Raw genomic sequence first — 15,325 nt, 5'->3', positions numbered from 1 at the left:
AGTTTGTATGGGGAATCAATAACGGCTGAACCGATTTAGATGACATCTATGTCTACATCTTTGATTTAGTTGAAAATGATACTAAACTTGACATAGTCACCGACCCTTAAAACCCGCCCCTGCATCAAAAATCTGGGTGGCTCCAGTCTTAAATACATTTTAGGAACACATAGATTGATTCTGCCAAAGGAAATCTCTTATTCAGTGAACGCCGTAGTTGACCTTTTTATGGCCTGAGCACACTCCACTATAATAACAGGTTATGAATTTGATCTTCCTAAAAGCCTAATAACCTTCTTCGGCTAAAATTTGTAATTTTTTCGCAGGTAATCATGGCGTTTCCAGCCATGAGGGTCTCGATCCTTATTGGCCTAATTGTGGCTGCTCACGCACTCACCATGGACCAAGGTAAGTCATACTCATAAACATTGAAGAGTCCGCAGCAAGCTCGGCCGAATTTCACCTTCACATACAAACGGAGTTAAGCGTGCGACTTTCAACCCGGAGCTCGCGGGTTCAAACCTCGGCTCTAATCAATGAGTTTTTCGGAATTTATTTATTACCTACAAAATATTATTTGATATTTACCAGTCGCTTTTCGGTGAAGGAAAACATCGTGAGGAAACCGTACTATAATCCCAATAAGGCCTAGTTTCCCCTCTGGGTTGGAAGGTCAGATGGCAGGCTCTTTCGTAAAAGCTAGTGCCTACGCCAATTCTTGGGATTATTCATCAAGCGGACGCCAGGCTCCCATGAGCCGTGGCACAATGCCGGAATAACGCCTGGAAGATGATAATGATGATTCATTTTATGCGTCAGGTCAAAACGCCACTTGCTCTGTCGCTCTACAGCTAGCCACCCGTTTAAATCGGAAAGTCCTGTTTTAGCCACACTATTTACGTGGTCATTAGTGCGACCCGCTGGAAATAGATCAGGACAGGACTGCACATTAACGGAAGCATGGTTATGTGACTTTACTTCGTCATCTTGATTTTTACAAGCTTTTTATTAACTTGCAATGTACAGTCGCCATCAGATATATCGGAGCGGCCAAGGTGTTCACAAAATCTGAATACGCCCTCTAATGCCTTGACAATAGAGGCGTGTTCAGATATTTGTGAGCACCATGGCCGCTTCGATATATCTGATGGCGACTGTACTTACGAGTATGTACTCGTATGTTTGTAAGGGTCAAGTGCCCCAATTTCACATCGGTGACAGGTGCGACGAATTGTAAAATCACTATTGCTGATGTCACAGGCATCCATGGGCTACGATTACCACTTACCATCGGGCGGGCCGTATTCCTGTTTGCCACCATCATTGTATTATTTAAAAAAACTTTATTATATCGGAATAAAAAATAGATATTTCTCCTGCGAAGTTTCTGACAAGAAAAACAATTATGCACATCTGTAACTTCGAAAACGGGATAATTATGAAAATAGCGAACTAATAACGTCACTATAATAAGTTACGGCGAACCCGAGAACTATCTTTCCTTACCACAGTACCTACTAACAGTCTCCGTTTGAACGCTCATGCCGTGAGCCTCACGGACGGCCCGATTCCAAATTAGATATGTCAGTGTCAAACAAGTGTCAAACTTGACGTTTCTTCAAACAAATACGTCACTTTTGACACTTGTTTGACACTGACATATCTAATCCATATCGTTTCAATATCTAGTATTTGACGTATCACATTGTTCGAATATGGGTGGGAGTCCTGGGCCCGTTTCTCAAAAGCTTGTAATACAAGTGGAAGTCCCTTTCTAACTAAAGCTGTCAAAAATTGACATCCGCTTGTATTACACGTTACAAGCTTTTGAGAAACGGGCCCCCAGTCCTTTATCCTTTAAATTCCATCCGTGAAATAAACATCAAAAGGTGTCACGTAGTCTGTATGCCAACTAACCATATCAAATAGATTAGGAGCGGTTTGTTTGGCGAGGTTAACCAAATTCGGCTGCTGAACGGGTTCCCTTTGGTTGTGCGAGCTTGGGCGAATTCTATTCTGAACTGTGTAATGTGATCTAGAGAGTAGAGGTATTTTTATAACACATCGGTGGCAAACAAGCAGGCCCGCCTGATGGTAAGGTCACCGTAGCCTATGGACGCCTGCAACTCCAGAGGTGTTACATGCGCGTTGCCGACCTTCAGTAGTAGTAGTCGTAGTTGTCGTTTTTCAGGTGAAATTGGTTAAGGCCCACTTTCACCATTCCACTAACCCGGGGTTAACTGGTTAAACCTAGAGTTGCCATGGTTAACAGTACCATTTGACACTAAGTTAACGGTTTAAACGCTTAACCCCGGGTTAGTGAGATGGTGCAAATGGGGGCTAAGATGGGGCTTAGCGTCAGCATAGGCTTTTCCACTGAGGCAGAGATGAGCAGAGATGAGAGATATGCGGGAATCTACCATTATTAGTAGTAGTAATCTATTATTTTTAGGGTTCCGTACCTCAAAAGGAAAAAAACAGAACCCTTATAGGATCACTCGTGCGTCTGTCTGCCTGTCTGTCTGTCTGTCCTTCTGTCACAGCCTATTTTCTCCGAAACTAATAGACCAATTAAGTTGAAATTTGGTACATATATGTAAGATTGTGACCCAAAGACGGACATGTAACGTAAACAAATGAATTTTAAACATAGGGGCCACTTTTGGGGGGTAAATGAGAAAATTAAAAAATAAAGTTTTTTAAACTATATCGTGTTACATATCAAATGAAAGAGCTCATTATAAAAATCTGAAATATATTTTTTTTATAATTTTAAAATAAACAGTTTAGAAGTAATTCAAGAAAATAGGCAAAAAATGACCATTCCCCCCCTTTATCTCCGAAACTACTGGGTCTAAAATTTTGAAAAAAATACATAAAATAGGTCTTTACCCATAGATGACAGGAAAACCTATAAGAAATATACAGTCAAGCGTTAGTCGGACTAATTACTTAGTTTTTGATCCGATCCCTACGGGTTTTTAAAGGCAATTCACTCGCGTTTCACATATAAAAAATACATTGTTAAAAATTGAGTAATGTCCGGAACCCTTGGAACGCGAGTCTGACTCGCACTTGGCCGGTTTTTTTTTAAATTAGTACTTATAGATTAGTACTAGTAATTACAATCAATCCTATTGGTTTATTCCTGCACGTATCTTCTCATCTGTTCTCAGGGGTCCACTACGGTTGGTCCAAACTGTCTGTATAATGGGTCAAACAGAAAACTGCGTTACGTCTTTCCTGTAGACATACACAAGAGTTAAGGGCTATAAAGGTTAATTTTCTTATTTAAACCTTTATCCACGTGAGTCCTCCTTTTATTTAGAAAACTACGATAAAATCGTTACTTACATGCCCATAAGCTGTTAACTATTGCCCACAAGAGAGAAAATTTACAGTTCGCGCGAACACGCTAGTTTTCTCTCCTGTGGGAAATCTCTGCAGATTTTTCTTGGTATAACTCTACCTCTTATATTACATATTGGTCATCGGCATACTATAGACCAGCGGTCGGCAACCTTTTAGCAGCCAAGGGCCACATAGCAGTCAAGGAAGTGGTCGCGGGCCATACTTTGTTAATATTTATGACTTTATCAGACTTTCGGCTCGATTCGGAAAATGAATTAGATTTCTACTAGACTTCAACAAGTTACGATACGGATAATTTAAAGATATTTGTAAGATAGATATGTCAAATTTGACGTTTCCGCGATTCTGGAGGTCCTCTTGAACGATTTCGACAACTTATGACTTAGATATCCAAGTCACATCAAGTCGATATCTAATGTAGATCTAGTTGATCTCTAAATCGTCTCAAGATCTTGTGATTATCTCGAAATCCGAATAGGCCTTTAGTCATTTGTCAATATTACTTACATACAAAATAGCCAGGGAGGCTCGCGGGCCGCATGCGGTCTGCGGGCCGCTGGTTGCCGCCCGCTGCTATAGACTGTAGGCAATAGCAAAGAATTAGTTATACATGTAGATCCATGCTCCTTTGCCGGTCGGGTAATCATCCTGAATATTTAATTACAGTAACCAAATTAAACTCGTAAAACCCAAGGCAATTTTGGCGCTTTTGAATTTGGTACTTTCTTTTATTTCTATATGAGTTCAGACCTCGAATTTAATGTATACTTGTACAAGTACACGGGGACTAACGAGGTTAAATGTGACGTTCCAGGACAAAAAATTTTTAGGGCTCCGTACCCAAAGGGTAAAAACGGGACCCTATTATTAACACTCCACTGTCCGTCTGTCATAGTTGAAATTTTCACAGATGGTGTATTTAATTTCCTTTGCCGCTATAACAACAAATACCAAAGAGTACGGAAACCTCGGTGGGTTTTTAAAATCTCGCTTGTCTCCACTTCTAATTATATCACTTCAATAGACATTTACTTTATTAAAGTAACCTATAAACCAAAATTATACATTTTTAGTTCAAGTTCGCACTTGATAAGTCGGCCCTATGATAACTTGAGTGGGTCACTGGACAGATGGTACTGCCGTATTGGGCAAGTGACATCACTTGCGCAAGCGCAATGGGCGAGTGGGATCTTATACGTACGCAATACTTGTGATTGTACTGATGCAAATCAATCTGCTTGAATACTGAGCTTAAGCTAGCCTACCTGAAGGTAGCGAGCATAAGCTCTACTCTGTATCTTTGGGTATTTAAATAAAAGTAAACAAAATCTACCCTGAAATGGCTTCTTAAGCCAGTTGAGGGTAGATAAAAACATTACAATTTACTCGTACATGATCAAATGTAAGTTAAAGTCAGGACCCCTATTCGACAAGCGACTTTTGACGTATCGTGTTGATCTCCCGTTGATGTGGGAAAAATCATAAGTTCTCGAATACGTACAATGTCAAAATTTGACATTAACAATCCACAGTTAGGGTGACAAGCAAACCAAACCGAACCACCCTTAGTTTAGTTTAGAGTTGAGTTTTGGTTGTACCATTGACATAGATATCTCAGGACTGGCCTTACGGGCAATAATAATGAGGCATGACAGGGGCCAGTACAGCGGTGTGACACCGCTACAACGCGATTGGTTGATGAGTTCGCATCACGCGCGCGATTGGTTGACGAGTTCACATCACGCGCGCTATTGGTCGCATCTAGTTGCGTTAGACTGCACGATTGGCTGGAATTCGTGCGTCACACCGCTAAACTAGTACCATTTTTAGTGCCCGTAAGGCCAGTCCATAGATATATACGTTAATGGGTTGTACCAAATGATATTATCCACCTTGATGGAATCAACACTCAGTATGGAATAAAATCATCTGTTGATTTGACGTGGATGCGAAATCTGACAGTTGCACATGTCGAATTTGGTCCCAGGTCGTTCAGTGACTGAGACAGGCGGTTTTGTATTTGGTTGGTTAACCAATAAATGTTATAACTACTCAAACATGTACAAATTATTGGTTTATTTTTAAATACCTAAAGATACAGACTATAGTCTCGTAAACAAGTAAACAACGAGTTGAATGCGTTTCTTTATCAGTCGAAAGCAGGTTTTCTAGCTGTGGTTCTTAGACATGTGTTAATTATAATTAAATCTGGGTTCATCCGTTTAATTGCGTTAGTTTCTTAAATTTTAAATGTTTACCTATTACCTTTCGATTCTTGCAATTTTATACTTGGTTATTGTGTTTGTTTTTTTTTTCAATTTAATTTGTATAAGTGTGATTCAATATATTAAATGAGTAGAAAGCAGAATATAATACAAGATCCCAATTTCAAAGTTATTTGAATTGCAATCCAAGAAAGCATAACTTACGTACCTAGGCCAGTAGCGCGCTCTAGACGCACAATAATTAATATCATATTCGTATACACCCCCTTATTCATAAACGCGCTACAAACCTAAATTAGCTAATAATCGTTTGTCTTTATCTGTCGTTTTGACTAATGTATTTGTAAGAAAGGGATAAAACATAATTTAACTAAATCAGGTCCGTAAAGTTTTATGAATAAGGGGATTAGTATTTACCTATGTTTAAAATCGTAATATTATGTACTTAGATACGCCACACGCATCAGTTCTAATTAAATCTAAGTAGGTACTTACATCAGTTCGTGCAGCATTCCTTATTTCACGTTTGACAAAAAAAATAAAAATCATTTATTCAGATGAAATAAACCCTATTTTACAAACGTTATTCTTCTGCCAAACTACAGGGCAGAGAAAAGTTCGTTCCCTCTATTCCCCAGGGGCTAGTAGACTAATGAAATAACATCTGGTGAAGCTGTATACATCGCGATCATAACAAATTTATTAATTGTCTGATTGTTTTACCAAATTACGCCAGGCTAATTATTAAAAATTAACTCGCTTAGCAGATGTTTATTATATGGATAAGCACAGACAGTTGCTGTATAAGTGATTAAATTTTGGTAAATTATAATGAGTATAAGAAGCATACGCAATTTAGTTAGAGTGAGTACTTAATACGAATTACTAATTATGCAGTGTTTGCTCATATTAAAAAAAAACCTGAATTTTCTTCCAGTCATTTCTTATTTTGCTGCTCACTTTAAGTTATGTACTTTTTACTTACCAGCGCGGGAATAAGGGTTCTTGTTTTTCGAGTGTATTTATATATGTATTCCTTATTTTTATTTCACATTAGGAGGTGCAATTATACAGGACTAATATTACTTATATGTATTTTAAATGTGATAGTATCGATTGACCCTAGAGAGTAGCGGGCATAACATTTACACCTATTATAATTTCTTTGGACTGGCTAATAGCGACTCGCCCCGGATTCTCACGAGTACCTTAACAAATTACACACCTAAACCTTCCTCGAGAATTACTCTATTAATAGGTGAAAACCGTGTGAAAATCCGTTCAGTAGTTTGAGTTTATCGCGAACATACATACACAGAAACAGACAGATGCGGCGGGGGGACTTTGTTTTAAATATTAAATAAGGTGTAGTGATTAAAAGAGTGCACGTCTATTATAATTTCAGCTATATTTTAAATGTAAATAAGTATGATCCCATTGAATTAACAAGAAAACAAAGTGTGTCACATTATAGGCCCGATTCGGATTTTGAAATAGACATCTATTAGATATCTTTTAGACATCACCAAGATACGATAACGATATGTTTAAGATCTAATCTGTCAAATTTGACATTTGCGCGATTCTGGAGATACTCTTGAACGATTTCCACAGGATATGACTTAAAAATCCAATTCATATCTAATAGATATCTTACTCTATCTAAAGTAAAAGTGACATTGGTTGCCCGAATTGCGCTGCAAAAGAGAACTAGTTGATATCTAAACTATAACCGTGTGTCGTCTCTTGTGAATATCTTGAAGTTCGAATACGGCAGTTTATGCGTATTGCAATATGACATCATCGAATCACTGCGTCGCCCACGCATCGAGATTTACGGCTAACAGCATACTTATTTAGGAGTTAGGACTAAAGGTACTTACTACTTGTACCTTGCCCACAAACGAGTTTTTGGCCTGGATTGATGTATTTTAGGTTTCAACCATTTTGAAAGCAAATGCCGTAATATTAACTCTATTTCGTGCTAAGACCCTATAAGAACGACGGTGGGAAACAAGCGCAAGACCCGCCCAATGGTTAACAGATTGAGTTAGATCTAGAAAAGTCTGCAGCGATTTTGATAGCCCACGCAGTGAAAGTGTTGTTTTAAAAGTCTAACTTCTATTAAATTATGACGTATATGTATGAATAACGCTGCAGACTTTTCTTGGTCTAACTCTACCCCTGAAGAGGTATTCGACAAGCGACGTTTGACTTATCGTGTTGATCTCCCGTTGGTCTGCCCTATTCGAACTTTAAGATAGGTACGTCAATTAAAAGATCTAGAAACGATATGGATTAGATGTAACAGTGTCAAAAGTGACTTTTTTGTTTGAATGTTTGTCACATTTGACACTGACTTATCTAACCCATATCGTTTCTAGATCTATTAATTGACGTATCTTAAAGTTCGAATTGGGCCGGGTGTGGGAAAAATTGTGAGTTTTCGAGTTTTTTGTACATATGTACATGTCAAAATTTGACATTTAGCAATCAGTTAGGTGACAACCAAACCAAAATGAATAACCCCGAGTTCCCATTATAAACCGTAACAATGTAGATTTTGTTGATTATTTATTTTTCTCAAACATGCAATGAAATATTGATGTTATGTTCCTTATAATAGGCTGCGAAGTATGACGTTTCAGGTGCGGCTAGGACAAAAGGTCGTTAATGGAATTTCATACACATCTTGCAGGCCTAGGCCGGCAAAGTCCTCTTTTTTAATTTTCATTTCACAGATATTTGTGACACAGCATCGTGGCATTCATCCATTAAAAAAAACTAGAGGCAGTATTTGCTTTATGGTTCGTAATGACACTCTGCCACTACGCCTATATAAAAAAAAAACAATGTTTGCTATAATTTGCAGTTTTATTTGTATAAAATCAACATGAACTTAATAAATAATACATTCTATAATTTTATAATTTTAAATTATAGTTTGACGACCGGTCTGGCCTAGTGGGTAGTGACCCTGCCTGCGAAGTCCTGGGTTCGAATCCCAGTAAGGGCATTTATTTGTATGATGATACAGATATTTGTTCCTGAGTCATGGGTGTTTTCTATGTATTTAAATATTTGTATATTATATATATCGTTGTCTGAGTACCCACAACACAAGCCTTCTTGAGCTTACTGTGGGACTTAGTCAATCTGTGTAAGAATGTCCTATAATATTTATTTATTTATTTATTTATTTATCTACACAAATAAAACATTTAAAATATTTCATCTAAACGTTAGCGGTAAAAAGGTCTACTCAAACACGCGTAGTTATATTTTTTAAATTGTTATGGAGGTAAAGTTGAAAAATATTCATTCTGTTTTATTGGATTTATGGTGCGTTGTTGATTTTTTGACTTTAATTAGAGTTCCGACGAAATAATGAAATTAATATTAATTGTAATCGTAGGTGTTGGAATTGGCAGCGTAAGCAGAATTGATTTTAAATATCTTGCTGCCTCTGCCGCCAAGTCAAAGACGAAGTATGTATATGGTTGCTTATGGCAATTTTATTATTTGAGAAACTAAGAAAAATGGCTTACAGTTTATTGGAAACAGTTTTGTGGCATACTTATTTTAAATGAATGTAACTACAAATTCGTCAACACTGTGGAAATTATACTTATTTACTCCATGCATAAAGCAACGATGTATGTGAAACATGATATCAACATGAAAGACTATGTAAACTTATGTGACGAAAACGACAGTCAGACGGATACAAGGCGAAAAAATCAAAGATACATGAAAATATACGGGTAGTAAAAATTCACGATTCGTGTAAAACATACGCGTGATAATGATATAGGTACGTGTTGATTATATTTTGGGTGTAGTTTTCTTTTAGTTTTTTCTATAAATATTTTTTTATTTTATTTATTTCATTGCATGTTTGAGAAAAGCACTATACATACCTCGGCGGGAAATGGGGTTGCCCGCGCTCAGACCTATCCGGCCTCGCTTCGCTCGGCCGTCTATATGTCTTCGGCCGGCAACCCCTTTCGTCCCGGCCTCTGTCATCATTTCAGCCTATTTACGTCCCACTGCTGAGCACAGGCCTCCTCTCATGCGCGAGAGGGCTTGGGCTATAGTCCCCTCGCTAGCCCAATGCGGATTGGGGACTTCACATACACCTATGAATTTCTTTGCAGATGTATGCAGGTTTCCTCACGATGTTTTCCTTCACCGAAAAGCTAGTGGTAAATATCAAATGATATTTCGTACATAAGTTCCGAAAAACTCATTGGTACGAGCCAGGATTTGAACCCGCGACCTCCGGATTGAAAGTCAGGCGTCATATCCACTCGGCCACCACTGCTCGGCCTCTGTAGTAATGTACTATTAAATACCTGTACAAGGTATACAAAATACCAAATGATATTTATTACCCCATAAACACTCCTGTTATGTAATGTTAACTATCAAATGATGCATACACATAAGTTTTGTAAAGAAATTCACGCATGATTATGTGTAATATCTAAAAATAGTATCATGTGTTAACGGTAATGCACCCAAGCGATGACCTAACACGGAATTAAGGTGTTGTTAGCACATCGAGGTGCAGAGCTAATTGGATTTAAAGTTTCGCACTGACCTTGGTTCTTTTTGAACTAACCGATTCAATGTTCATTCTTCTCGGATGTTAATAATTAAAATTGCTATGTTTATTTATACACACTCACAACAAAATTTTGTTATATGTGTATTCGGCACACAACAACACTTACTTTCTGCCGTAGCGTAGATGCTCTATTGTTAATACTTAGTCAGAATCTACGGCGGGCTATACATGTTTGATGATGATTTTTTACCTATTTTTTTTGGCTAGTGTAAAATTTCACCCACCAAAAACCCCGATGTAGGTACTGATGATTCACTACGAGGTACGAGTAGTAAAAAGCTTAGTGTGCCTAAGGCAAACATGTCCTATCCTAGAGTCGGACCAAAAAAAGTCTGCAGCGGATTTGATAGCCCACGCAGTGCAAGTGTCATTTATACGTCATAATTTCATAAAAGTTTGACGTTTAAAATAACACTTTCACTGCGTGGGCTATCAAATCCGCTGCAGAGTATTCTTGGTCAGATTCTAGCTTCTAGCTAACATTGTTGACGGAGGAACGTGTCAATAGATCCTATGGGGTCATCCATTAATTACGTCACACGAATTTCTAGGTTTTTTGACCCCTCCCCCCCTCCTTGTCACCATTGGTCACATTTGGCAAACCCCTCCCCCGCTAGTGTGACGTCACATTTTTTCTACGAAATCGCCAAATCGAATTAAGTAAGTACCTAAGTATTATTAATATTTTATCAAAATATTTTTGACGATATAAATATTAGTAATTTTATAACCCAAAACTGCTTAAGAAAGAAAATTAAACGAATAAAAACGATTATCGTTTTAAAAACTTGTTATTTAAATGTACAGCGAATAAAATAATTTAAATAAATTTTTGGTTACTGATGAAGTTAAAGTGACGTCACAAAGTTTGTGTCTCCCCCCTCCCCCATGTCACAATATGTCACATTTTCTTGACCCCCTCCCTCCCCCTAAACGTGTGACGTAATTAATGGTTGACCCCTATTAACTACCCAAGTTTGTAAATGCCCGGAAAATGCCGATTCGCAAAGATAAATTATTGACCTGATCATAGATTATGCTATTATTGGCAAATGTGCCGTATTGCGTAGACACGAAAACTGATCGTTTCGGGGCCGGATATCGAGTGGCAACAGGTGCAGATGAACGAAGCCATAATAAACTACATTTACCGACCTCCACAATATACAATGTAGGGGAGAAATTGCATGAGAAGTAAAACCCTATTTTAAAGGGGCCCACTGATTAACAGTCCGCCGGATGGTATCGGCCTGTCGATTGTTCGGAACTGTCAAAATTTTGTTCTAACTGACAGGCCGATACCGTCCGGCGGACTGTTAATCAGTGGGCCCCTTAACAGGCACTTAACATGTTTGATGTTTCTTAACGAATATTGCACTTGTTTTTATTTTTGTGAGATGACAGAAATGTTCAATATAAAAATTCGTGCTCAATAGGTTTAGTAAGTAAATGCAAGATGGACTCGTACTCCAAGGGCTATGACATCACAGTATTATTTAAAAAAAAATTTTTTTTAGTAGAATAACTCACTATTGTTTCACTTATAAATTTGTCCGTAATCTACTTACAGGTAGAAATTTTTTTTTAATTTTAGCCACAGTGGTTTCGGAGATAAAGAATGGTCAATTTACGCTTATTTTCTTAAATGGCTTTAAAACTTTTTATCTAAAAAGTATTAAATAATTATGGTTTGAGGTTCGAGGTACAGAACCTATTCTTCTAATTAGTAAAATACATGATTCTTAAGCCTTTGCCAACCCGCCTGCCAAGCGTGGCGATTATGGCATTCATCCCCCAAAAAAGGGGGAGGCCTATGTTCAGCAGTGGACGTCTTATGGCTGAGATGATGATGATGATGATTCTTAAGCATATTTTATTAATTAGCACTAAGTATAATTGATTCTGGCACTCTTACTCTCAAATACTTAAACAATATACTTACCTACACCTACTAGACATTCTTTCGTTGCATATCAACAACTGTAGGCATGACGTTACCATCGTAATCATATCGTGCTTAAAGCTGTCTCCATATAAAGCGAGAATCGGCGCGAAAGGAGAAGCGTGGGCGAGCTTTACCAGATATAGCGCTTGCAGTCTTAAACTCATTTGAATATTATATTACGTGGAATAAATTAAAATTCTTGGACGAGTAAAATAGTGTATTTGGAGTCGAAAGCAGCTGTTACAGAGTAGCAGGGACATTAGGTAGGTAGGTATAGTTAATTAATACCAACCTCCTCTATAGGTACGGATAGTTGTCATTGAAGTGAAGAATATGCTCAAAGATATAGAGAACGTGAAGCCCTACAGTTCCCTCGAATACGCAAGAGTGATAAGGCGGATAACGAAATTTCGATTTTCCATTTTCACAATGGGCCCTCTGAATACGGCTCTACTTAGTTTAAATTGGCACACATGCATGATCAGGCATTTTTGACCAACTTGTTTATTCCGATATACCAGGTAGAGACTATAATGTGAATAAATTACAATAATTTACCTAATATCTGTAATATTCGGTACAGAAATGTAAAATAACGCGGAAAAATATCCATTTGTATTTATTTATACCCTCACATCAAAATATAATAACAAAGAATTACAACACGAAAGAAAGATAGAAGCAAGAAACAACATTTAATTAGGTCGATTCCCCACAACTTATTAGTACCAGGATTTGTCGAGGACATTCTCTAGGGACAAGTCGCTACCGCTATTTGTGCTCGCTGACTCAGCGCGGCTTCGTTCCTTTATTCAGCTTTCTAGCTTGCCGTTAGATCAATAGTGCTCTTATAATCTAGACTTCAATCGCTTGGAGAGTTAATTGAGTCTTATTGGATGGATATTAAAATCGTTTCTTAATATTCAGAGGTATCCTAACCTCTAGCCGCCCATATGTCAAACTTTGCCAAGCAAAATGAAATTTTCTTTTGTCAGCACAACGTTCAAATTAGAATGGAACAGGATACCTTTTTATAGGACTCTGGGCGGCTAGAGGCTAATCCACTGGCTTCAAAATTAATGGACAAGCCTGAAACAGTACAAAGACTTTCCATTCCTGTCCTGACTGTCCATTTTATGTAAACCTGTTTATGTGCAATAAAGTGACATACATACATACAAGACTTAAAAAGAAGCACTTCGTGCAATATGAAAGTAATGGTTAAGTGAGACGATGGGGTCCAAAACCCAAAATTAATACCTAAAGGTACAGCAAAACTGATTATAGTCGTTACCGACTGATGGAAGTTTAAAATAGAAAAAAAAATAGAAGCAAAAGTAGCCAAGCGATTGAGGTGATCATATTAGAACAACTTTGTTGTTCAGAGAATAAGAGCGTGTGTAGATCTTTTTGGCCATAATTGCTGGTTATTATTGGTAACGATGTTAACGATTCTTTGTAATACTGAAATAAGGAGAACAATCGTAAGCCCCGACTGAAATAGATACAGGAAACTAGATACTAAAAAGCTATCAAGACATCTTCATTTCATCGTGTAGCTTTGGTTACTCGGAAATCTTCTTAGTTAGCCTAGCGATACGATCAACACGATTAAGAAGTCTGTGGCCATGAGTAAGCCCATTCATAATAAAAAGAAAAAAAAAGGTTATGCTGTTGGTACCTATTATTCTCCAATACTGTTCACATTTTTAGGGTTCCGTACCCAAAGGGTAAAACGGGACCCTATTACTAAGACTTCGCTGTCCGTCCGTCCGTCTGTCACCAGGCTGTATCTCACGAACCGTGATAGCTAGACAGTTGAAATTTTCACAGATGATGTATTTCTGTTGCCGCTATAACAACAAATACTAGAAACAGAATAAAATAAAGATTTAAATGGGGCTCCCATACAACAAACGTGATTTTTGACCAAAGTTAAGCAACGTCGGGAGTGGTCAGTACTTGGATGGGTGACCGTTTTTTTTTTGCTTTTTTTTTGTTTTTTATTTGCATCATGGTACGGAACCCTTCGTGCGCGAGTCCGACTCGCACTTGCCCGGTTTTTAATATGGAGGTGTTACATTATAAAGGTACTCCCAGACCAGTTTATCCACCAGCTGATCAATTAAACTAAAATCTAACTGTACCGCACGTATTTGCTCTCGAATCCCGTAAGTTGGAACTAATGCGCGCGTACGACGCGTAACGGTGCGCGCAAAAACTAGCGCCTCCCTTCTACGGTCTTCCTGGTGGGACATTTGTGGGACATGCGATGTTGACGCATCACGGCGCTAACCTGTCAATACGGCAAATTTAAAGGGCTCAGTTATGTTGGAATGCTATATACCGGGTGTGGCCTGTAACACGAGCAAATAATTAAAACATAGATTGTACTCCTCAAACGGTGACACTTTAGTTCAGCAACTTTTAAAAATTATGAAGTATTTAGACTTCCTATTTTTCATACAAAATAAATATTATCTTCAATGGACGCCATCGCCATGCCATATTATTTGTGATTGACGTTGCTTGTCACGCCTTAAACATAACAAAATTCGCAATAAATTGCGTCTTAAAATAAATTTTAAAGTGTATTAAAAATCAAACCACAAGTTATTTTTAAAAGTTGCTGAACAAATGTTGGTCAGTATGAGGAGTACTGCCTACAGTTAAATTTTTTGCTCGTATTACAGGCCGCACCCTGTATACTCGTAGAATTATAGATTGTTGAGTAGGAGGCGAACAATCTGCAAATTATAGCGTAAACCAGGGCAAGCCAACATGGCAATCATCAACAAACCGGACAAACCTTGAAGATAGACAAACCTTGGCAGGCGTGGCTCACTCCGCGATTTCGTCGCCTTGCAACAGGTAGCTAAGTAGAAAAGTACATCCGTTCCACACCAATTTTGGTGGCTAGCCATAAGCCGCGCGTGGCGCTGTCGCCACCTAGCGGCCATATCTGCCCTGATCGTAACAGACGCGTTTTGTTAGAGAGTGAGTCTTCTGTACCTAGTAGTACTATTATTTATTCTGTGACCGTGGTTTCAACTTCTGAATCACTGGTCCCCAAGTTGACGATAATTTGTAGGTCCCGTCTTTCCTGTTGAAAATTTTCGGGTGTATTTGAATTCGGGTGTTTATGAACCTATT

General features: G+C 38.1%; 1 protein-coding gene across 1 annotated transcript in view; it reads left to right on the top strand.

Annotated features, from left to right (window-relative positions):
• The first annotated feature begins 312 nt into the window (after positions 1-312).
• Positions 313-15,325, top strand: part of LOC134671753 (cartilage oligomeric matrix protein-like) — a 229,006-nt gene continuing 213,993 nt past the window's right edge. Inside the window, exon 1 of the mRNA XM_063529574.1 lies at positions 313-408. Within this exon, the coding sequence (XP_063385644.1) occupies positions 333-408 (76 nt within the window). The 5' untranslated portion in view covers positions 313-332. The remainder of the gene's footprint in view (positions 409-15,325) is intronic.

The sequence above is a fragment of the Cydia fagiglandana genome, chromosome 16 (genome assembly GCF_963556715.1).
Source record: "Cydia fagiglandana chromosome 16, ilCydFagi1.1, whole genome shotgun sequence".
Classification (NCBI taxonomy): Eukaryota; Metazoa; Arthropoda; class Insecta; order Lepidoptera; family Tortricidae; genus Cydia; species Cydia fagiglandana.
Note: the sequence above shows the minus strand (reverse complement) of the source record. Positions and strands in the feature narration are given on the sequence as shown.